General features: G+C 38.1%; 1 protein-coding gene across 5 annotated transcripts in view; it reads left to right on the forward strand.

Annotated features, from left to right (window-relative positions):
* MPDZ (multiple PDZ domain crumbs cell polarity complex component) overlaps positions 1–22,883 on the forward strand; it is a 94,910-nt gene extending 72,027 nt beyond the window's left edge. For 4 of the 5 annotated variants that reach the window (XM_054002996.1, XM_054002998.1, XM_054002999.1 and 1 more), the window contains 18 exons: positions 4,723–4,814; positions 5,068–5,158; positions 5,500–5,580; positions 6,136–6,228; positions 6,320–6,394; positions 8,409–8,586; positions 9,357–9,502; positions 9,819–9,902; positions 10,009–10,202; positions 10,455–10,602; positions 13,842–13,928; positions 15,237–15,333; positions 15,981–16,024; positions 17,074–17,196; positions 17,980–18,084; positions 18,203–18,315; positions 19,327–19,450; positions 20,204–22,883. In XM_054002996.1, the coding sequence (XP_053858971.1) occupies positions 4,723–4,814; positions 5,068–5,158; positions 5,500–5,580; positions 6,136–6,228; positions 6,320–6,394; positions 8,409–8,586; positions 9,357–9,502; positions 9,819–9,902; positions 10,009–10,202; positions 10,455–10,602; positions 13,842–13,928; positions 15,237–15,333; positions 15,981–16,024; positions 17,074–17,196; positions 17,980–18,084; positions 18,203–18,315; positions 19,327–19,450; positions 20,204–20,350 (2,022 nt within the window). In that variant the 3' untranslated portion in view covers positions 20,351–22,883. The remainder of the gene's footprint in view (positions 1–4,722; positions 4,815–5,067; positions 5,159–5,499; positions 5,581–6,135; positions 6,229–6,319; positions 6,395–8,408; positions 8,587–9,356; positions 9,503–9,818; positions 9,903–10,008; positions 10,203–10,454; positions 10,603–13,841; positions 13,929–15,236; positions 15,334–15,980; positions 16,025–17,073; positions 17,197–17,979; positions 18,085–18,202; positions 18,316–19,326; positions 19,451–20,203) is intronic. The other variant, XM_054002997.1, reaches the window with a different exon arrangement.
* The last annotated feature ends 1,121 nt before the right edge of the window (positions 22,884–24,004 follow it).

The following is a 24,004-nucleotide window of genomic DNA, read 5'->3' on the forward strand; positions in this document are numbered from 1 at the left end:
TCCAAGTTCATATCACTATGCTATAAGATTTTCCTTCTGATCTATGCCAAATAAGTGTAGCAGATTTTTTCCTGGTTATAATTATACTAAGTTTTGGGTTAGATCCCTGTATGCACCATTCACTTTAGAGTTGGACTCAGTAATCCTTATGGGTCCTTTCCAACTCGTAAGATTCTGCAATTCTGAATGAAGATGTGTTGAATAGAAATGTGGGACAACAGCTGTTTCTGAGTTACTGAGACGTATGAAACGGCAGTGATTTGCAGATGGTAAAAAATATTGAAGTCCTCCAGTCCATCCATCTGTGGAGTACTCTAGACTTTCTAATTACTTCCCTGTTTACTAGAAGTGTGATAGTAGCAGAATATTTTTATGTTGTGTAACACAGAGAGTTGAAATTAAACTAGGGAAACAGGAATAGATCTATTTTTATCATGGACTTCTAACTCATTATATTTTTGGGTGCTGTTTTCTAGTGGAGTGGAGTGACCGAACCACTAAACATGCAACTAACATTTCAAGTGCATGTGTGAGCATAATTTATGTTTCTATATTCCCACAGCCCAATTGATGATACTTGGAGATGTATTCTCTACTATAGCGTTTACCATTCTTTCTGATAGTAGTAGGTAACATTACCCTCACAGAATTGCTTTGTGTAATTTCAAAGCTATATGTGAAAGTGTTTGAGGATGTACTAACAAAATGGTACAGAGAGGGAATGGTGAATCCAAAAAAAGCTTGAGGGAGACATTAAGAGAGTAAATTATATAGGCTGGAATTTGCAGACTAGGAAAGAAATTAAGGGATTTTTGGCACTGTGGATCAAGTCTCATGGAGGGAAATTTGTTGCAGACTCCAATGTTGTGAGACAGTTCACTTGAAGCATCTATTTATAAAATCCCAATGTGGAAGAGAAAACATGTTGGCACATGTCTGTCTGAAGCTATAGTCTTGTGATTTCTTGGTTACTCTCTGCATTATAAATTTGCAGACTAATGCTAAGAAATTGCCTCAACCACCTCTGAGAAGAGACATCTGAGCTTGCTCCCTATATTCCCAAGTAGCTGTCCATCAGCTATTGAGGCCCATTCCTCCACTTGGCAGCCTGACCATGTATTTTTCATAAGGCTGTGGCATGCACTGGAGGGAGTGCTGCATTTGGGTTGTGAACTCCAGTGTAAATGACAGGGCTCAGGATTTCTATGACCATGTCTGGTGCACACACCCTGCATAGGAGGTGATTGGTTTTATGCTGAGCCCTCAGTACAGTGTCTTGCATCTCTTGCTTTCCTGTGTCTCTGCTTCTGTTAGTGCTACCTAACTTTCCCTTTGTGTAGGTCCAAACTGTCCTTTTTCAGTCATTCCTCTTTTCTTGAGTTAACTTCAGCACTTTGTTTTTCTATTTTCAAGAAAAAATGCAACTAATAAAATACAAGCAAATAATGGCCTTAGTGACATGCAAATTCACACTGATAGCTCCTCTCCTGTCTGAATTGTAGGTGCTTCAAGGTGTTATAGTGACTAGTCTGCTCTGCCAAATAGAAAAAAGATTGCCAGGTCACATGTTCAAATAGTAAGTGTGGAGTCTAGAATGGCTTGGGTTGGAAGGGACCTTAAGGGTTGTCTACTTGCAAGTCTTCCTTAATGGCCTGGGTTGCCAACCACCAGATCAAGTTACTCAGGTCCCATTCAGTCTGGCCTTGAACACTTCCAGGGATGGAGCATCCACAGCTTCTCTGGGTAACCCATTCCAGTGCCTCACTATCATCTGGGTAGAGTTTTTTCCTGACATCTAATCTAAAACTTTCTTCTTTCAGTTTAAAACCATTGCCCTTTGTCATAACCCTATCACCCCATGTGAAAAGTTACTCTTCCTCTTTTTTGTAAGCCCCTTTTAAGTTCTGAAAGGCTGCAATAATGTCTCCCCAGAATTTTCTCTTCTCCAGGCTAAACAACCACAACTCTCTCAGCCTGTCTTCCCAGGAGAGGTACTCCAGCCCTCTGATCATATTTATGGCCTTCCTGTGGAGCTGCTCTGACAGATCCACATCTTTCTTGTGCTGAGAACTCCATAACTGGATGCAGTACTTGAGATAGGGCAGAGTAGAGCTTCCTTGACCTTCTGGTCACACCTCTTTGGATGCAGCCCAGGATGTCATTGGCCTTCTGGGCTGTAAGCCTAGAGTGTTGGGTCATGTCCAGATTTTCATTCACAAGAATCCCAAAGTCCTTCTCTACAGAGTTGCTCTCAATGTTCCCAGTCCATACTCTTATCTTGGATTGCCCCAGCCCAGGTGCAGCACCTGGTAACTGGACTTGTTGCACCTCATGAGATTCCCACAGGCCTACTTGACAACTGTGTCCAGGCCTCTCCAGATGGCATCCCATCTTTATGTCGTATCAGCTACACCACTCGTCTTCATGTCATCTGCAAATCTGCTGAGGGTGTACTTGATCTCTTTATCTGTTTCATTGATAAAGATATTAAACAGTCCCAGGACAGAGCCCCGACTTGTCAGGAGCCTCCACCTGGACACACAGCCATTGATCACAACTCTATGGCTGCCTCCATCCAGCCAGTTTCTTATCCACCAAATAGTCCACCATTCAAATCTCTCTCTCTCTTATCTGAAGATAGGGACATTGTGTGGAACTTTGTCAAAGCCCTTACATAGGCTTAAGTAGACGTCACTGGCTGTGCTGGCTGTCTCAGATAATCTCCTTGTCTTCTATGTGCGTTAACATTGCTTCCATGAGGATCTGCTTCATGATGTTCCCAGGTACAGATATGGGGTTCAGTGGTCTGTGTGGTTTCCTGGAAGTTCCTTTCTCCACTTTCAAGAAACATGAGTGATGTTTTCTTTTTTCCAGTCACTGAGGACTTCACCTGACCTCTGTGACTTCTTAAGTAGGATGGAGAGTGCCTTGGCAACTATATCAGCCAGTTCCCTCAGGAACCTGGATTGCAGATCATCAGACCCCATTGACTTGTGCCTATTCAGTTTCATCAAGTGGTTTCAAACTTGCTTTTTGCTTACAGTGGGAGAGACTATGCTCCTCCCAACCCCCATCTAGAGGTTTAGTAAATTGAGAGATGTGAGAAGCTAGACTGTCATTGAAGACAGAAGTGAAGAACTTTTTGGAGGTCCTCACCCTTCTCCATATCCATTGTCACCAGCTGTCCATTCTTGATTGTCAGGGAGGTACACTCTCCTTGGTCTTTCTTTTCTGACCCCTTACATCTATAGTACCCCTTCTGATAACTCTTTGCATCCCTTGCCAAAGCCTCTTTCTTCTTTGCCTTAGTATTCCTAAACCCATCTCTACATGCATCCATGTACTCTTCCCAGATCATCTGTCCCTAGTTCCAACTGGCTGTGCATTTCTTTCTTACTCCTCAGTTTGAGGAGCAGATCCTTGTTTAGCCATGTTGGTTTTCAGCTTGCCTAATTTGATTTCTTACACATAGGGATGGAGTATCCTCAAAAAACTACCAGTGCTAGTGAGGTCCTCTGTCCCTAAGGACAGTTTCTGAGGGAATCTCATCCCCTAATTATTTTAACAGCTGGAAGTCCATTATTCTAAAGATAAGGGTCAGTTCTGACTCTGCCTTTTTTCTAAGCTCATGTTCCTTGAGATCAGTGATTTAACCAGGGCACAGTCACTACAGCCGAGGCTGCCTCCAGTCTCACTCTTTCTAACAAGCTTATCTGCACTGGTGAGCACCAGGTACAGTAACACTGCCTCTCTGCTTGGTTTGTCCAATATCAGGACTAGGAAGTTGTACTCAGTGCACTCAAGGAGTTTTCTGGATTGCTTGCAGTCACCTGTACCACTTTCCCAGCAGACATGCAGGTGGTTGAAATCCCCCATCAGGATGAGAGCATGTGAGCATGATGATTTCTGTATTTGAAGCAAGAAGTCAACAGGCTCACAGATATTAGGCAACATGTGGTGGACCCCATCCACATGGTGTCCCTCACTGATGCTGTCCTTCATTTTTACCCACAGGCTCCTAAGCTGCCCCTTCTTCCCAGCCTCTTTCTTCTGAGAAGGTTGTAGCCCTTGATTGATATGTTCCAGTTGTGTGATTCATCCCACCAGGTTTCTATGAGTCTAGCTAGATTATAGACTTTGAATTGCACCATTATTATGCAATCGAGGAATTGGTTTCAGTTCCTCTTGCTTGTTTCCCATGCTGCCTGTATTGGTGTAGAGGCACTTAATCTGGATTATCAACCTCTTCCCTCTTCCTCATCAAATCTAGTTTAAAACTCTACTAAATGTACCAGTGTTCAGACTTCTGTGTATAAAGTGCCTGCCTCAGGGATTCAAAGTCCCTGAGATTCAATAAAGAATAGCAATCTCATTGCAGGATATAAGCAATTAATTTATTTGCTATGGTTAGAATTTCCCACAGCCCTGCTTAATCATCTCATCAGTCATTAAGTGATCAATGGCAAGTGAAAATAGATGATGTGCCAAGTCAACCCGATATAACTCAGAGAATGACATTTTTAGCACTGTGACACTGTTAGTCTGAAGTCAAACTATAGTGATTACTGAAAAAAGGGAGTGAAAGTCAGACATAACATAACTCTTATTTTTTATACAGTTGTTATTTAGTCAGTGATTCAGAATTTTTTAAGGCTTAAAAATTAGTTTAAGTGTAAGGAATTAAAATATTTTGATAAATAATTGCTACCTTTCCTTATCTAGATAAATGGCCATATCCTTTATGGAAGGACTCATCAGAATGCATCCTCAATAATCAAATGTGCACCATCTAAAGTTAAAGTAATCTTTATAAGGTAAATTCTGCTTAAAGGTTTGGCTGAAAAAGTTTAATTTTTAATGTGCTCAAGTTTCACACAGTGTTTATTATTTTTAATTTTGGTAACATTGCTTTTGAAGACAGTCTTACTACTTGTTAAATATGTCTTGCAGTTTTCTGGTTTGATATTTGTATTGTGAGTGCCAGAAATTAAGAACCAGACTTAACTTGTCCTAAGAAATAGGGGTGGTACTATTGCCTTCTTACTACATTCTTTAACTGTATTGCAGAAACAAGGATGCAGTAAATCAGATGGCCGTTTGCCCTGCAAAGTCAGTAGAGGCTTCACAGTGTACTTCAGGGACACTTCAACATCAAGAGGTAAAGTAAATATTAGTTTTTCTTATTTGACCAAAATACTAACATTGTTCTGGATAGAGGAGGAGCCTGTCTGCTTAGGAAATACAGTAAAAGAAAAGGAAACCCATAGAAAAACAAGTGAGATTTTAGTAATTGCTAAATTTAGTACAGCTGTGATCAATTTAGTTTCATTTTATATTCTTCTATACTATGAAGTAAGTCTAATATTACCATCAATAGAGTTTTAGAAGTTTAAGCAAAGCTAAAAAATGAGCAGACTCACTTTAAATATTTGCACACTTTGTTTTGGTGCAAAATGTTGGATATAGCCACTTAAAAGTTACATTTTATTTTTCTCTTAGATGGATATCAGTGTTGCAAACCCAAGTGCATTTTCTGACTTAAGCTCGTGTAAAAACATTCAGTATGTGGAACTTCCTAAGGTATGTGCTGAGTTTACATCAGTCACATTTTTATTCAATAGCCATTCAATTTTGTAATGCTGTCCCTCTTACAGCAAACAGTCTCCTAGTTACTAGAAGTTGGAAAAGAGATTTCTAGAGATCTACTTTTCCTTTTTGGGAATGGACCCCAAAGTTTTCCTCACAGAAAGACTGTTTTTGATTTGCTAATTGCTTTGTGTCTCTGGAAGAAGTATTCTCTTGTTCTGTTTGTCCAACTTCTTATAACCATCTACTGATGGTTCCTCAGGTAAAATCAATGTCCTAATTGTTCAAAGTAAAAACTGAATCACAATTTACCTTGTAAGTTTCAAAGGAGTGGGTTTGAATTTAGAAGTGTTTCTGATTTATCTTGGTAGTCAGTATACTGTTTGTTTGGCAGAATCTATTCCAGAAATAGTTTAAAACAAAAGTATTGGTGCATTGTGAAACCTCAGACTTGATATGTCAGTAGGCTTCACTAGTCTTTAGTGATTGTATTCTAACATTTTGATGTCACAGTACTTAACCATTTGCATTTTTTTCTGTTTGCCCCAGGATCAAGGAGGCTTTGGAATTGCCATTAGTGAAGAAGACACAACTAATGGAGTAGTAATTAAAAGCTTAACAGATCATGGCGCGGCTGCAAAGGTGTGAGAACATTTAAAATCTGATTAGGGAATGAAGAATGTTTTTTGGAGTAGCATCCATAGTTCATATTTTCTATTTTATGTTTTTCCAGGATGGACGTATCAAAGTTGGAGATGTGATTCTGGCAGTGGATGATGAAATTGTTGTAGGATATCCTGTAGAAAAGGTGCTTCTGAAGTGTCAGGAATGTTGCAGAAAGCACACTGCTTAATGTAGGAGGTGATTGTGTCTTAAACTAGTGAGGTTCTCATGAGTATGCTTAATTTTCAAAGCTGGCTAAAAAAACCAAAGATCTGCAGGCACTGTCTGGATAAGGAAACTACTGCAAAATAAGCTAAAGCCTAATAAATTTACAGCTCAACTGTTACTTTACATTAGTGCGCTACATGAATCCTCCTATCTCTGCTTCAAATGTGATTTTATTTTCCCTGTGGTTCAGACCTCATGACTGAGAGACACTTGGTAGTGTGATAAAAGCCATGAACTATTGCTCAGTAATGACTCTGCACAGGTAGTCCACTTGCAAGGTGTTAGAACCAGTAAAACTAATATGCGTAAATTTGCACAAGTGACTTGTATCAGTGGTAAATCAAGTCATAAACTAAGCTTATCCATGAGAATTGTCTGTAGTAACAGCCTCATTATATTCCAAGCATAGTATTTCAAACCTTTGGAGAAAAATATCTCCATTCCTAAATAACAAGATTTATTTCTAGCTTCTAGCTCTGCAAACTCAATTTGGGTTCTGTAGTAAATCAAGGAGGCTGTTTTTCTAGCACCTACCATGCTACCAAGAAAAGTGATTCTTTAGGCATGAGTAGATTACTTTCTGTTTGTTAAAGGGCAATTAGGAAAGCATCAATCTTACTCTTTGATGTGCTGCTATCTCTGAGGCAACAAATAAGTAAGAGATAGTGAAGTTGCCTGTAAGGAGGTATGCGGCGTGGGTTTTTGCTCTCCCCGGCTGCACGCGGCTCTTGGGAGCCCGGCTGTGGCGTAGCTTCCACGTGCTGCCGGGGTTTGCTGCCGCGGGTTCCCGGACACAGCTCCGTGTCTCGGGTGCGTGGGCTGGCCAACCGCTGTTACCGTGCACTAGGGACCCGGCAAAGAGGTAAGGAATTTGTCCATTTACTCCGTGCTTAGCAGGAACGGTTTATTGGTCACGCGGCGCGGTTCGATGGAAAGACGCGACCGCTCCCGGCACTCGCATGGGAGAAAATGGCGTCTGACTGCCGGCGGGATAGGGCTTTATGGAGGGGCGGGGCGAGAGGATCCACGGCTGGCCGGCCAATAGGGGCGGCTGCCGTGGCGGTGACGCCAGCAACAGCGACCAACCAGAGAACCCCGCAGGGGCGGGCACCGAGCCAGAGCGGGCTGAGCGGGATCGTGTCGCTCGGGGTGGCCAGCACGGGGTTTCCCGGGGCCGGACGGCAGGGTGGTTACAGGAGCGGCACAGGGGTAAGATCCGTCAGCATGGGGTCAGAAACCGCGGGGGGGAACAACACGGGGGAAACGCGGGATTACAGAACTTGACTTATTTTAACATAAATTAAAAACCCTAATCTAAACCCAAACTCCGGGATGCAACAGAGGTAGGGTTGGTAAGCTTTGTAAGAACAGAGACTGAGTAAGTAATTTCTGAAAATATCTCTACTGAAATGTAAAGTCTCAAGAGGATTTGGTGTCTTTTCTGTAAGATGGCAATTGATTTTGAAGGGTTTTCAGTATCTCTTTGAACTAGATTTTGCATTACACCCTGGTGTCTGTGTCTCCCTTCATAGTTCAGGTAGTACTTTCAGGTTTTTCTTCCAGAATGACAGCTGTACATTTCTTAAGTTCACTAGATATTTTGGCATTGACGTCTGTGAGATCAGAATTGGGCTCCACCCAGCATTAAAAGGCAATATTTCTGTTTTTCTAATAATTGCTATACAATATAGTATTTTGTCTAGAGAAGTCACTGAAAGACTGCCATATTCTCATCTAGTATAGTTTGGCAAAGTTTCATGGAAAAAGGTTTCTTAGACAAAACATGAATATTTGTGTTTGTTCCTTATGAGAAAACCTGCAGGATTGTGACAAGTAGCTCCAGTTTGCAGAACTGTTATTCTGCTTTATCTTTGGTTTGAAACTGAACAATCCGGTTACAGTTTTCATAGGCTTTTCTCTTTATCATTCAGTTTATTAGTCTCTTGAAGACATCCAAATCTGTGGTGAGGCTTACAATCAACCCAGCAGAGACAGATAACCTGAGTACAGCACCAGCCCCTCCCAGCACTGTCCCAGCAGAGAAGAGGAATATGCAACCACCAGCAGCTTTCCCCATTTCCAGCTCACCAGAACCAGAAGCAGTCAAAAGTAATGTTTTTCTTGTATGTCGGCATTCACTGGGGTTGTAACATAAAAACAAAGATCCAGCTTGTAAGTTTTCCCTTTCTGTATGCACTGAGCTGTCTTCTGCAATTCTAATATTTCCAGATTACGTATTCATATATGTATAAATAAAGCACTGTGCCCCCATACTGAAGACCTGCCTCTTGGCTTCCTATTGTAGAGGCAGGAGGATGAAAGGATTTTCTCCTCCATCTCAGACATGCAGCAGGTGCCTCTGTCGTGGTTGTCTAGAACTAAGTGAAAGGCATTCCTTTAGGTGAGGGAGAAAAATCATGTCATTTTTTGTGGAAAAAGAGGATGGTTGAGACTGTCTTGCCATTTATGACTAGCCACATTTGGCTCTTCTCCTTCATAGTGGAGAGTCAAGATGTTCTTGATGGATGATATTCATTGGTTAAGCAAGACACTTCTAAGTTAATAATAACTCAAGCGATGCGCACATCATGCAGGTGTTTAAATTAAGTTCTATCCTAAATAGAGTATGTTGTGTACAATATCTGCTTTGGCTGTCCAGACTATAATCCAGACTAAAAACTACGGGGGGCATGGCAAATAAAACTACAGGATAGTACTTCTCAGAGGAGGAGGGAGAATTGGTAGCATCATTCTCTGTGGATCAGCTGTTCAGTTACATCTGTACAGCTGTCAGTGAACTCTGAAAAATGCTGTTTTAAAGTCACTTTCCTAATACTGAACTCTGTTACTGTAACTAGGATGTTTCATTGTTGTTTTAGACACAAGCAGGTCTTCAACTCCAGCTATGTTAATGTCCGACCCAACTACTTGTCCCATCATTCCTGGATGTGAAACAACCATTGATATCTCCAAAGGGCGGACTGGTCTTGGTCTGAGCATTGTTGGAGGAACAGACACTTTGCTGGTTAGTTGGAAAAATATCTGTGTCTCTCATGTGAAATAACAGTAATGAAAATAAAGTCTGATAGAAGAGATTTTTTGTCATTTGTTTCTAGAGCATTTATAGAAAGACACAAAAGAAGCAAAAATAAGAAAAAAGCCCTTTCTAAAATTAAAAGTATAAATGAGCTTAGTAAATATTTTGATAATTTTTTCATCATGCATCTGACTTTTATTCCATCTGACTTTTCCGATGACTTATGGTAGCAATTTTCAGTTACTTGTGGTTCAAAATGGTGCCTGTTCTTTCAACATACAATTTGATGTTTTTTTGTTGACAGGGAGCAATCATTATCCATGAGGTATATGAAGAAGGAGCAGCATCTAAAGATGGACGACTGTGGGCTGGTGATCAGATACTAGAGGCATGGTGATTTCTTTGGTTGTTTTTGTTTTCATTGTTGGCGAAGCCTTTTGTATTTGTCTGCTGGAAGGTGCTGCACAATTTACCATTGTACACTTTCATTGCAGGTGAACGGAATTGACCTCAGGAATGCCACACATGATGAAGCCATTAATGTCCTCCGTCAGACACCCCAAAAAGTTCGCCTGACTGTGTACAGAGATGAAGCCCAGTACAAGGAGGAAGACATGTATGATGTGCTGAATATAGAGCTCCAGAAGAAGCCTGGTAAAGGCCTTGGGCTGAGTATTGTTGGGAAAAGGTATGTAATTTACATGGAGATTCAGTGTCTGGAACTTGCTTATGTTTCTTTGTGATCTGGTGCTCAGATCTTGTAGGCTTGAAGGCTGTACGTCTTATTTTTGTACTTAAGCTAACCAGTCTTCCCTGGAGGAACTAAGCCAGTGTTATTCAACAGGAAAATGAGACAATGTTTATTTGTGTTTCCAATAGCAAGCCATAAACATGACCGTCAAACAATACTATAATACAAAATTTGTGTGTGTATTTACAGAAATGACACAGGTGTTTTTGTGTCAGACATTGTCAAAGGAGGAATAGCAGATACAGATGGGAGATTGATGCAAGGAGACCAGATATTGACAGTGAATGGAGAAGATGTCCGAAATGCTAACCAGGAGGCTGTTGCAGCTTTGCTAAAGGTATTGGGAAAAGAGAAGATGGATAAGAGTGAAAAATTGAGATCAGGTTTTTTGAAAGCTTTAACTTTATTCAAACTGAGATCAGACTGTTACTGAGATGTCAGTGAGATGACTTCGGGTTCCAAATTTATACTTCCTGAAATCTAGAGTATTCAGATTTTGATATTTTGCCTGATAAAACTGGGAGTAGTGGTGGTGCAGAAAGCCGTATATTTATGAACATAGGGCTTATAGAAGACCTTTATAGAATACCATCACCTAGAACAACCAAAAACTTAACACTGTATTTTGTCGAACACACTGGTAGCTGGTTAACTGTTTTGCATTTTCAGAAAGATACGCAGAACTGACTTCAAATGATGGAGAATTCAGCAGAGTAGTCGTGCTAAAAATGACTACTTTCATAGTTTGTTTACAAGGGCCTTTAGTGACAGGATAAGAGGATATGGTTTTAAACCAAAAGAGTAAGTTTAATTACTTGTTATGCAGAAATTCTTTTATTAGAGGATGGTGAAGCACTGGAATAAGATGCCCAGAGAAAGTGTGGATGCCCCATCCCTGGAAGTGTACAAGGCCAGGTTGGATGGGACTCTGACTAACCTAGTCTACTAGGAGACATTAATCTTTTTTTTAATTCTGTATGTCTTGTGCCACTTTATATCCATTAAATAATATAAGGGGTTTTTCAGTGACCAAACATTTGGTATAAGAAACTACTTTCTCAGAGTTTGCTGAAGTAACTACCTGCAGCTCTTAGAGCCAACCTATTCTTGATAACTTTTTTTTCTGATATCCTTCCCCTATTTGCAAATCAGAATGAAGTCAGATACACAATATTTCCTGTAGTCTGCCAGGAAACCCAGCTGTCTGTTTTTCAGTCTCAGTTTTTGAGACATGCTGCATGGTAAGGATTCCACTGAGTCAGCATTTTCAGTGGAAAACTGTTTCACTGGAAAAAAATTAACAGATGCTAATTATAGCTATCTCTTGGATACATAGGCACATGGTCAGGCTTCTTAACACTCATATTCAAAGGTGTATTTTTCCAGATCTTGAACAGGTCCTTGAGGTTTTGGATTTATTGGCAAGCAGGGATCCTGGTGGAGAGCAGTGGTCAGAAAGGGAGATAGGAGGACTTCTGTATTTTCAGCACATGCCCATTAGTGAGAATGCCAGAACAGGATCTATGTTGTGACACTGAACTTGTTAGTATACTCTTCTTTGGTTATAGTACTTTTCCCTTCTTCCATGATAGTTTTTAAATTTTATTTAAGAAGATAACATTTCTTCTTTGTATGCTGTAACTCTCTGAATAAAAATGCCTTTTCATGTGGGAAATTTCTTTCATTTTGACAAGCATTTTGGAGTATGTAATTGATTCCACATTCAAGTTTTAAGTACTTCATCATTGCTCAGTAGTACTTGTAGTTAATTGTCGTAGCCCTGAGAAATGGGCTTTTAAAATATCTTAGACATATTATTGTTAATAATTGTTTTGTTCACATAGTGTAAGTGGAATAAAACATGGTCACTCACATGTAAGCAGTCACTGTTTTCAGGTATCCATTCGATTTTATTCAGAATGGAGAGTAGGATCTAGAGTGAATTGTCTTGAGCTGCCTAAAATGTATTTTGGTAGAAAATTATTTTATAATCTTTGGAAAATTCCTATGTATTTTAAGTAGAATGAGACAAATAGAATGTGTCATCAGTCTTGAGAATTCTGTTTGTTCTTGCAGTGTTTCTTTTGAAGTATCCCCTAAAGTATGGGAAAAGGCTATCAGCATTTTCCCTCACTAAACTTACTGGATCTGTCAAATGGAAGAATTTAGGAACAGAGAGAAAGGTGTAGTAAAACTAAATGGGAATTGATTTATTCACAAGTCCCATTGAAAAGTATTACCTCCTACTTTCACATATCATTTTAAAATCTCATTTGTGGGTTTGTGAGGATGTTGAAATTTTAGGTACATATTTCCTCAATTTTCCACTTTGAATAAGAGTTGTCCATATGGTTTAATATGACTAAATTCATACAAGCGAAGACGAATTTTTTGCTCAGGTTTTGCCTGAACTTTGATCAAGTCTTTTCCAGGACATTGAGAAGTCAACATTATTTATAAAATAAAAAATGATTTAGTAATAAATCTTTTTTAGTGTCATTCCTAAGAGAATAGCAACAGAATATGAGGTATTGAAACTTTGTTTGAATGGAAATGTCTGGTTGGTTTTGATATATTGGGCTATTACTATGGATTTTTAAGACAAATGGGTGAATCTCTTTTAGGATTATAAAGTTAAAACATGACAAGTAAAGTCAACGTCATTAAATTATTTGAATGCAGAAGTTCCCACTGACAACTTCCCAGTAAAAGAAAAAATATCAAAATAACAACAAAACTGAAATTTCTGTATCAATGCATTGCAGATTGATGCCTTCTCTTGACACTACTTGCATTATGTTGAAAGTCTAATTTTCTTAGCCTTGTGGTAATAACTTTTCCTTTATTTCAAAATAATGTCTTGATTTTGAAATATTTAATTGCAGGGTGAATTTTCTCCTGAGACTTGCATTTTATTTAGACATGTGAATACTCAACAGAGTAGTTAAAATCTTAAAGGCTAGTGAAAGAACTTTCCAATGTGCAGTCAGTCCATATCACACAGCTTATTGCTGGAAGTCAGATGCAGAAAGTTCACTTAAACTATAGATGTTTAGGAAATTTTCTGCTCAAAATCTCTTAGTTTTGTTGGTGTCTATCCAGAGTAACAGATAATTTCAAAAGTTTGAGAGAGATGAGTAACTTTCACTTTAATTACCATGTTCTCAGTCATATCAAGAGAAATAATGATTAAGACTTTGAGGTGTTACACTGGTTTTAGTTTTTATTGTAAAAATTGTATGTTGAATTGCAGTTCAGAAGCTATTCCTTATTAAGTGTAAGGTAATAGAATTATTCCTCTTGTATGATTTTCATGTCTGCATTGTAATACTGATTAATCCAGTATTAAATAAGTATCCTGCTTAGTATTGAGTACTGTGGTGTACTTTATATGTGTCACTGGTCCTACCATGAACTCTATCTGCAAAGTGCTTATTTCAGGATTGCTAGTCCATGGGTTTTTTTTCCATCTGTCCATGTGTTTTTTCTTCTTCCACTCCCTACAAAGTCACTTAAATACTGTAGGTTTTAGTCTTGTAGACAGAAGAGAGATGTAACAAGTAACTGTTTCTTTAGTGTTCCTTAGGTACAGTAAGACTAGAGGTTGGAAGAATAAAAGCTGGGCCATTTCACTCTGAAAGGAGAACATCTCAGAGCAGCCAGGTATGTAACTATAAAACTGGTTAGTTTAGGAGAAATAATGTTAAATAATGAAAAGAAATAGAAAGATCAGTTTTATTATAACAATTATTTTTCACATGCCTGATCCAAGATGAAAAAATCTGCAGCTCTTCAGTAGCCATTTTATATGTTCAGTTAGCAAATTGTATTGTTATAGACAGGATCCAGCCAAAAATATAATCCAGAAATGACTTTGCTCCAGGCTCCAGCTTGGAAGCGTAGAGAACTCCAATTCTCATCAATACCAGAAGAAGTTAGAGTCAACTTTAAATGTCATAGTTACTGTCAGAGTAGTTGGCATGCAATGGATTATTGCTTCAGTAAGCTTAGAGAATTTCTCAATTCCTTGCATGTCCTTACTGTAGTCTCGCTTGCCAGAAGCGGGAAACCTGTGCTCTTTCCATCAGTCTTCTCTTATTTATTTTATTTTTGGTCTGTTGGTGAATTGTTACAACCTCACATCAATTCTGTATTTGAAAGCATGTTCCATGGCATAGCAGCTTGCACTGTGATTCTATCCAGTAGGAGCTACTGTTCTGAAAGCTCAAAAATTACCTTAACTTCCTTTGGTTGTGAACTGGGGATGAAAATTATCAAGTATTAAATATAAATAGTTTTAAGACATAATTAAAATTCAAGTGAGCAGTTTAAGGCTAGATAAGACTGACATTTTAGGCTCTCTTCAGAATTAGTATTGCTAAGCAGCATGAAAACTTGCAGACCCTGGCTGGTCTTACTCTAAGATGAAGTTCACAGTGTTGAATGTTTTGAAGAATGTGTCACAGTCAGTGGACTATTCTCACTAGGAACTATGTTGTTCCTTTACTTGCCCTTCAAGTATAGTGAAAATCTTCTTGGAAATTGTCCAAGTCGAGTTGAGTGGAGAGCCTAATCTTAGTTGCAGCTGATGCAGTAGCTGAAGATATGAGAGCCCACATGAGGATGTACTAATATCTGTATTCTGTCCTTACTGTTGTACTTGTAGCTAACTTGCATTACAAGATCTCTATAAGGTGATAGAAGGTGCAAATACCAGGACCTTGTTGGCCCTCAGAAGAAGCACTTCAAAGCTTTGCCAGAGCTTTGCCAGTCTCTGTTGGTCTAATGATGCTCCAGAAAAGAGCTATCTACAGTGACCAAAAAATTTGTGGAGTTCTCTGACTCAGTTTTAACTGGGCACAGAAAAAATAAAATACTGCAGAAAATAAAATGAATACAGTGAGTTACAGTTTTACTTTTAGTAGCTGAGTCATTTAAGCTCCTCTCTAATCCCACTCTAACACTGTGTAGGTCAGTGAAGGAAGTGGCAGTCTCTCATCATTCAGTTTCCCAGTTTCTGGGTCCGGTGCACCTGAGGTCTTTGAAAGTGGCCTAAAGAGGCATACCAGTAAGTTGGAGAGTTTTTTGGTGCTTTCAGTATTTTATACATGTGAACTGGTAGCTGAGATCCTTCTGTTAAAATGTTGTAACTATGTGATGTAGGCCTCAAAGTGATTCCTTAGGCAGTAAAACACTGTAGAAGCGATTACTGCTCAGTACATCATATATATCTTTTATATATATCTTATCTAGCTTTTTATAAAAGAAACTAGCAACTTCTAATATAAGCAGTTTAGATATTGACAATCTAAGTTGAGCCATAATTTTTATTTAATCTAGATACATCATATGACAAGCTGTCTCATTCATAGAAATCCAGATACATGTGGAATAGCTGTCTCATGCTTAAATTTAGAACAAAGTTATTTCTGATCAAATTATTGTTAGAAAATAATGAGTTTTTTCCTATTCCGTTTGAGCTTAGCAGTCTTATTCTAAAAGTTATTTAAATGGAGAAAATGGTTGATTCACCTATTTTAGAAGCATTCCATCTGATTATTGTAATGACAGCCACTATCAAAATCAGAGTAAAATATATATAACAAATAAGCAGAAAATTAGAATCAACATAGTGACTTAGATGACTTTATTGAAAAAGTTTTCTAGGAATGCTAGTTTAACTTTTTTTTAAATTTATCTTAATTCATTTGACAGCAGCTTCTGAAATACAGGGACTAAGAACAGTTGAAATAAAAAAGGTAAGTTGCAGCATGCAGTGGCATATATCAGGAATAGGTTTTGTAGATGTTTTCAACAGGTGTCTTTACAGAATGAAAGAAGTCTAGGCCTATTCATTGTTTTAGGAAAGGCAAATTAATTTGTCTTTCTTTTCAGTTCAGGACTGTACGATCTCCACTGCCTATATTTTTATGTAAAGTAAAGTGACTTATGTTAGCATGCTTCATGAGTTGTGTTGAAAAAAAAAGAAGGAAGAGATATTGGGACCTAGTTTTATTGTTATCAGATTGAGTTAAATTCAGACTCTGTTGTGGTAAAGTCAGGGGAATTGTACCAAAGTTGGAAGGCTGTTTTTTGGTATTTGATATTTGTCTTCACACATATTTTTAATGAGTAGGTTCTCGCATGACAGCTGACAGGTTTTCAAGTGTGAACTTCAGTCACCTTCATTATGCATGTGAGCCTTAGTCACAAATTGCATCTTATTTTCCAAAATATTTATATTTATTTGTTTTTGCTTGGCATCTAGTTCACTTGATTACACAGATTGTATTCAGCCATTCTTTTTACAGTAGAATCTGCAAATAGCAGTTTGCAATAGCAGTTTTTACAGTGAGGTATTTGGGTGTGGTACAGTGGTAAGCAGCTGGTTTTGCTCTTCAACATTTGGGCACTAGGGGGAGCATAAAGATTAATTCTAGTCTTCAGGAGATTCATAACAGGATATTCATATAGACAGTACTAAGGGCAGGAATCCCATCTCATTGGTTTTCCTTGCTCAGAACTCTGTGTTGACATGAAGAGTCTGAATTCTGTAATTATTTAGTTTGGTTAAGATAAAACACACAACTAAATTGGCAAATTTTCACCTACCACTGAGAAGAAGAAACATCCATTCTGGTCTCTCTGCTTTCTTGAGGTGATACAAAGCATATAAGCTTAAAAACTGGCTTGACACACGAATTCTAATCTTCATAAAATAGAGGGTTTAGCCATCTTTGGAGGTAAGCCTACAGTTCTCTGTGTTTTTCTTCCCAGAAAATCTAATCTTTTTTCATTACTATAACAGAACCCTACAGATTCACTAGGAGTGAGCATTGCTGGAGGTGTAGGAAGTCCTCTTGGAGATGTTCCTATATTTATTGCCATGATGCACCCAAATGGAGTTGCAGCTCAGACTCAGAAATTAAGAGTAAGTTAATTGTTAAGAAGGCTGTAAAGATTGCATGGGTAATGTGATTACTCTAGACAGACAGTAAACCAGCAGTTCAGTGATACAGTCATTAAGTGCTTCTGGCTATGGAAAGGATTCTTGCTGTTTGGATTGATGAAAAAGGAACTCAGATTGATAGCAGGGGAAAGTATAATTGGTGACATGTGCTAACTTAAGAAAGGAGATCTTAAAGCAGTCTTGGATCTTAGAGTTAGTCAGCTTGTGAAAATAGAAAGCATAGAAAGTGGTTCAGAAGGATGCATTATATAAACAAGTGCCATTGCTGAGTGGAGTGGTCATTCCTGCAAATGTAGGTATGCAGTCTGTTTTATCTCTCAGGTTTCCTATGCTTATGTACATTTTATGCTCTGACTTAGAGTGGGAGATTTTATCTGAAGCTGTACTTAAATGCGTGCTGTATCCAATCTGCATCAAAGGTGGTTGAATTTGATTCAGGTTTCTTGGAAAATGTTACTTCAAGATGAAGCCAAATCTGTGATGATAATTTGCTACATCAGTCTGCCTGTCTTCAGGTGACATGCAAAATGCATCTCTGTTTTTTAACGTATATTTCTAGAGTTTTAGGATCAATTCTGTAAAGCATCAGTATTTTTACACTGATTACACTAAAACGGTGTAATTTGCTAATTCTGATGTTGAATTACCTGCCTTTGTACTGGGCCATTTCATAGTTCTGCTATTGTTGAAAGGGACAAATAAATCTATGTAACTAAGTTGGATTTTCTGCATTTTCTTCTGTAGGTTGGGGACAGGATTGTTAGCATCTGTGGATCATCTACTGAGGGCATGACTCATTCCCAAGCTGTTAATATCTTAAAAAATGCTTCAGGCACTATTGAGTTGCAGGTAAAAACATCCTCAGTGACATTTTGAACATTTTCTGAATATTGTTTAGCCAGCTGCTACATTGAACTATTTTAGTGTCAGCATTCTTATATCACTGATTTCCAACCTCTCTTCCTAGGTTGTAGCTGGAGGAGAAGTGAGTGTCATAACTGGTCAGCAACAGGATCCGCCTATGCCCAGTCTTTCATTTGCAGGACTAACTTCAACTGGCATTTTTCAGGATGATTTAGGGTCAGTAACTATAGAATGTACAGCGTCTATAGCCTGTTACTTTAGATGTTAATCAACCTATAAACCTTAAAATTCTAGCAAATAATGGATGACATTTTTGGCTTAATCATGATTAACATATTTGGTATACATGAGACTTGTGGGCCATAGGTCCTTTTCTGTGTTTTTCATTATGCAATTTGCTGTGCTGCAAATTTTTTTGACTCTCTGTAGACTTGTTATGTGATCTGATTTCTTCTATAGCCTCTATTGTTTCACTGAGATTGGGTAGCTAGGATTAATTGATACACCCAGAAATTCTCTTTGCAATGTTGTATCTGTGTTTCTGCAGTGTGCTCTCTAGTGCTGGGCAATCAGGAGTGTCAGAAGTTTCTGGTATACAAGGTATACTGCTTCTGGTATTCTGCAAGGTGTATTATGTAAAAAAGTTTTGTGTCAAACTCTGTCATAAATCTGAGGCATTTTTGCTTTTAGGAAAGAGGAAAGAGAAGAAGTATTATTTAGCCACACATATCTACTTTGAAAAGTAGAATTCCAAAATTTCTTACTATCAAAGTATATGTGGGGAAATACACCTATAAATGATCTGTATTATAAACACATACATACAAATACCCAGTCATTTATTAGGAGAGAAGCAATTAAACCTTAATAGGATGAACTATTTGAGCTAATTTTAGACATTACAGGATTTTTCAAATAGATTTTAGGGAATCTGGAGATACTGGCAATGCCTCTCTAGTTCACTAGTAAGCACTGTTGGTGGCACATAGCAGCCATAACTATGCCCTGAGCTGTGTATTTGAAATAGCTGCTTTTGTATAATAATATGAGCATTAGGTAGTTTACAGAGTTTTAAATTAACTGAAATAGCCAGTTATAACAAAAGTATTTGTAGTTATAGTGGAAAGTGAAATGTATTGGTTAGCTTAAGAGGAATAATGTTTTTTGTTAAATATTCTATGTGTCAAATCTGAAGTTCAGACAAAATACTCTTTTACCTTTTCTTAGACCTCCTCAGTACAAGACCATTACTCTGGACAGAGGACCAGATGGCCTTGGCTTTAGTATTGTGGGTGGCTATGGCAGTCCCCATGGAGACTTACCCATTTATGTGAAGACAGTCTTCGCAAAGGTAGGTGGAAATTTGTCCAATCAATCCATTTATTAGTTCACTGCAGTTATTGTTCTAAATCTTGGCCTGGGTTTGCAGTCAAAAGAATGTTACAGTTTCTCGTAGCTTTTCCTTTTTTGTGCAAAGGCTGATCAAAATGTGCTTACAATATTTGAAGGCTGTAATCTTTAAAAGATTGAGAATTTCCAAATATACATGATTCAGCCTATCAGCAGAGTCTTGTCTCAAGACTGAAATTGTGTAATTAGGAAAAAAAAGCTCCCTTGCCTTATATTTAGAGTGTTTTTACTGCAGGTAGTAGAGGGAAATGTTTTATTGAACCTAGACTCAGAGGAGTTCAAATGCTGACCTGGATTTGGTAATTTGGATGGCTCTAGGAAACAATAGAGAGTCAGAGAAAACTGGAATCATGAATGCTAAATTTTTAAGGTATATCAAAAGTATAAAGCTGCTTCTTACACCACTTGGTGAAAAGTTCTGCAGGTCTTGAAAATGTTATTTTTATAATACTAGGGTTTAAATCTTACACTAGCTGGAAAAACAAGGTTGAGGGAACCAGACAATCATGTAGTTCCAATTGCTAGATGTGGAACTTAGACCAGGCAGGGCGTACTGCAAAATTAGCAGTCTTCTCAACAATTGGCTCTATCTGTATCCCTGAAAACCAAAAATGTTGCAAGAGTCTTTTCAGGACTGTGTGTCAGGAAGAAAAAGAAATGTGTGAGTCTGCAGTTACTTGTTTTATTGTTCCAGGGTGCAGCAGCAGAAGATGGACGCCTCAAGAGGGGGGATCAAATCATTGCTGTGAATGGGCAGAGTTTAGAAGGGGTGACCCATGAAGAAGCAGTTGCTATTCTGAAAAGGACAAAAGGAACAGTCACTTTGACTGTGTTGTCATGAGCTGGCTGCCTGACAGGCTAGGGTCAATAAGACAATATTGTTTACTTTCCACATAGTAAAGAGAATGGAAATGTTTATGTAGTCTTCTTGCTCTTTCATCTTCACAGGACTGTGTTACAACACTGAAGAAAAATAACAGTTAACCATATTTTTGTATACATTAGAAGTAATTCCCTTTCTGTCAAACCACTGGGATGAAGTTTTGTTGATAATAGAAACACGTGGATATTTTTCCTATTAGTAAGTCACCATGAAAAAAATGTTGTCATTAATAACCATACAAAAAAACTTAAAATGTTTTGGGAAGAGACTTTGCATATTTGAATAATGTTGGAAAAATGATAAATTCACCAAGTCAGCACAGAGGTTGCAGGGTAGCAGTAGTCAGAAAATAGGAATAAGGTTATTGAAGAAAGAAGATGTTACTAAAACAGAGATTTGGAAGATAAGGGGAAATGTATGTAATCTGGAGGCAGATGCTTAATAGACTAGATGGTTCTTTGGAACTAGATGATTTTTAAGGTTCCTTTCAACCCAACCTGTTCAATGATCATACTATTACACAATGCTCAATAGAACTAGTTTGGTGACTTGGGTGGATTTTTTTGCTTGTCTTTTTGTGCATTTAATTTTTTCTAAGTCATGGTGTATCTGAAAAAAAAAAAAAAAGAGAGAACACTGTGTCACTTGGCTTAGGTGTGAGGGTTTCATTATTTTGGCGGCAGTCGGGTGTGTTGGTGGTGGTGATAGTGGTTTTGGTTTTTGTTTGTTTTGTATGTGGGTTCTGTGAGGCTTGTGCTCAGGGCTGAAAAATCCATTACTAGTGGAAACTATTCCTGGTGATTGAGAATGCCCAGTAACTGCAGTATTAGAAGAACTAGACTTTTAAAATAGGAATATTTTATAGTTCTTATGGGTAAAAACAACTTTTCTAATATGAAGTGTCTGTAAGCAAAGGTTGTCCTCTTTGAACATGCAACACCAGGTATAGGGTCAGTGCAGACATTTCTCTAAGCTGCTTGCATCAGAGCTGTGAACAAACCTTTCAGAGCAGCTTGCCTTAGCTGCCAGCAGATGTCTGGATATTGCCAGTATGGAAGGAGTTGACATTAATGGTGTTGCTGCCATTATCACTAGCAGCAAAGATAGAGTCCTCCTTGAACTGAGGAGGCATACAACCAGGAGTCATGGGTTGAGCATGGGTAAAGACCTGAAAATGCCTCACAGTTGAGGTGAGTAGTAAGACTGTAGTGAGGGTTTGCATCAATAATAAGCAGAAGAGGAGCTTTGACAACTACAACTATTATTTTGGGGATATTAATATTTGGGGATATTAATTTTAGAGGCATAGATAAAAGCATCCAGTAAGTACAATGCAATTGTGGAGCTTTCTTTGATCAGCAGCATGGTCAATAAATGCATCACTTTCTCATTACTTAAACTTTATCTAAAAACTGCACTCAATGAAACACTTAGCTGATTGTAACCTGCCTGCCTTTGCCTGCCATGTTCCTAGGAATCTGGCAGATAAAGCATGCTTTTCCCATGATTTATTTTCCTGCAGAAAAATTTAGCTGAATCTTTGAGAGGAAGATACCAGTCAAACTAGTATGCTATTTTAGCAGCAGGATGCTTTGTGTTAATTAGCAAAAATAGAATTTCAGCAAGAAGGCCACTATCTCAACTACCACTTACAAGAAATATGAACTGAAAATGCAGGTAATGGTCAGGCCATTATTAGGGGATAATACAAAAGACTAACATTCATTTTAGTGGTTCACAAAAGCAGTATTAGGAATGTCTGTTAAATAGTATTAACAAATTGATAGCTATGTGTAAATGAATTAACAAAAAAACCCCACTCTTTTTAACTATGCTAGAAGTTACATTGTGGTAGGCTAAGATGCAGTAATCTAGATGGAACCATTGCAGGATGCTGCTGTTATTGAATTGCTTTTGTACTTATTCCTTGCATAGAGTGAGAAATGCTTACATTAGAGTATGTAAAGTCACTTTATATAGTATCTATATTTGTAACAGAAGTAATGTACAGCTATTTTGTTACTGCTCTTGTGTCACAATGGGGGATTTAAATTAATGAATTTCAAACTGTTGTGATGAAATTCTGGGTGTGTTACTAGTTGTTTTATAATAGCATGCTTGTATTATTCATTCTGTTGCAAAAGATTAATTCAAAACAATTTAATAGTTAAAAAAAGGCATTACTCTTGATGTAAACCTTAAAGCAAAAATTGATTTTTTTTAAAGATGTTATCTTCACTTGCAAACTCTTAGCAAATTCATGAAACTGTGAAGCTGTCTTGCTTTTTTGTAACGTAGCATCAATCTTTGTTAAAAAACTATTCCTTCAGGCATGGGATGTGCCATGAGGGACAAAAATAGTGGGCCATGGAGCTTGGGGCTCAGAGAACAGGCTCTCTCCCAAGCCCCATGCTAGGAAACTGTTGCATGATCAGTGTTTAGTGGCTGCCGTGCACTGGACCATGTAGTAATAGACTTTTCAGGCTTAGAATGTTTGGTTTCATTTACCATTTTGTATTCAACACAACTTTCCAGTAACAGGAGTTAGTCCTGTAAGGTGCTAGGTACTGTGGCTCAGTTCTACCAAGTTTTGGTTTTGGCTGCATTTTTTCCATGTTATTGTGTTACAGGTTTGGAAGGGTCTGGCTTCTTAAAGGCTCCATCCCATTGTCTGGTCAGATATCCAGCCCTTTTTTTTTAACTCTCAGCTATTTATTGCTGAGCAGTAATCTTAGTGGTATTAATGAAAAGCTCTTTAATTTTAGAGTGGCATTAATAAAAGGGACTGTCATTTTTGAAAGCATGGGTCTGAACAAAGGACAGATGATTCATAGGAATGCACGTATTTCATTTCTTGACAGTGAACAGGTATCATTGGCACAGCTGCTTTTCTGTTCATTCTTCTGTTAGATTTTATTTCTGAGTTAGTTTTATGGTAGCAGTAGTATTGTTAATTCTCAGCTGAGAGAAGGGTTGGAATTTAATAGCTATTGCTGATCCCTTTTCCTTCACTCTATTCAGTCTCTTTTTATAAGAAAAAAAAAAGAAACTATATTCTGTAGGCCGAGATGAAGAAAAAAGTGTCATCCTTTTTGTTAAGTGTCAAGATGTTGTCTATTGCTGACAGAGACTTGGAAGTAATGTGGAAGTACTTAGGTCATTTAATAGTGTTTTGGCAAAAAAAGCCTTACCTCAAAATGGGAGTGACATTGGAAAGGGCATTTGTTAGATTTCTACACACACTTTTTCTTGCTTTTTAAAAACAAATAGTTTGAAGCATCTAAAATATTCCTGTGTAGAGGGCATTTCTGTTTTCAGCTCCAAGTGAACCTACTATGAATAAAGTTTTCACATTCTTTACAAATGTTATTAAAACTGTAAATATTTTTAATAGTAAACTGTCGGAACCCAAGGTGTCCTTCAGACACTCTTGGATGTTCCGGGTCCAGGGCAGAAGCCTCTGAGACCCTGGCAGGCAGCCAGAAACCCCTGTGGTCTTGAGTTTGACCCATGGAACAATTTACCAACCTTGCAGGAAGAACAAGAAATCACAAAAGTTTAGATATTATAATAGAAGTAATCACAAAGTAAAAGGTAGGATTTTTGAGTGCT

The sequence above is a fragment of the Vidua macroura genome, chromosome Z, assembly GCF_024509145.1.
Source record: "Vidua macroura isolate BioBank_ID:100142 chromosome Z, ASM2450914v1, whole genome shotgun sequence".
Lineage (NCBI taxonomy): Eukaryota > Metazoa > Chordata > Aves > Passeriformes > Viduidae > Vidua > Vidua macroura.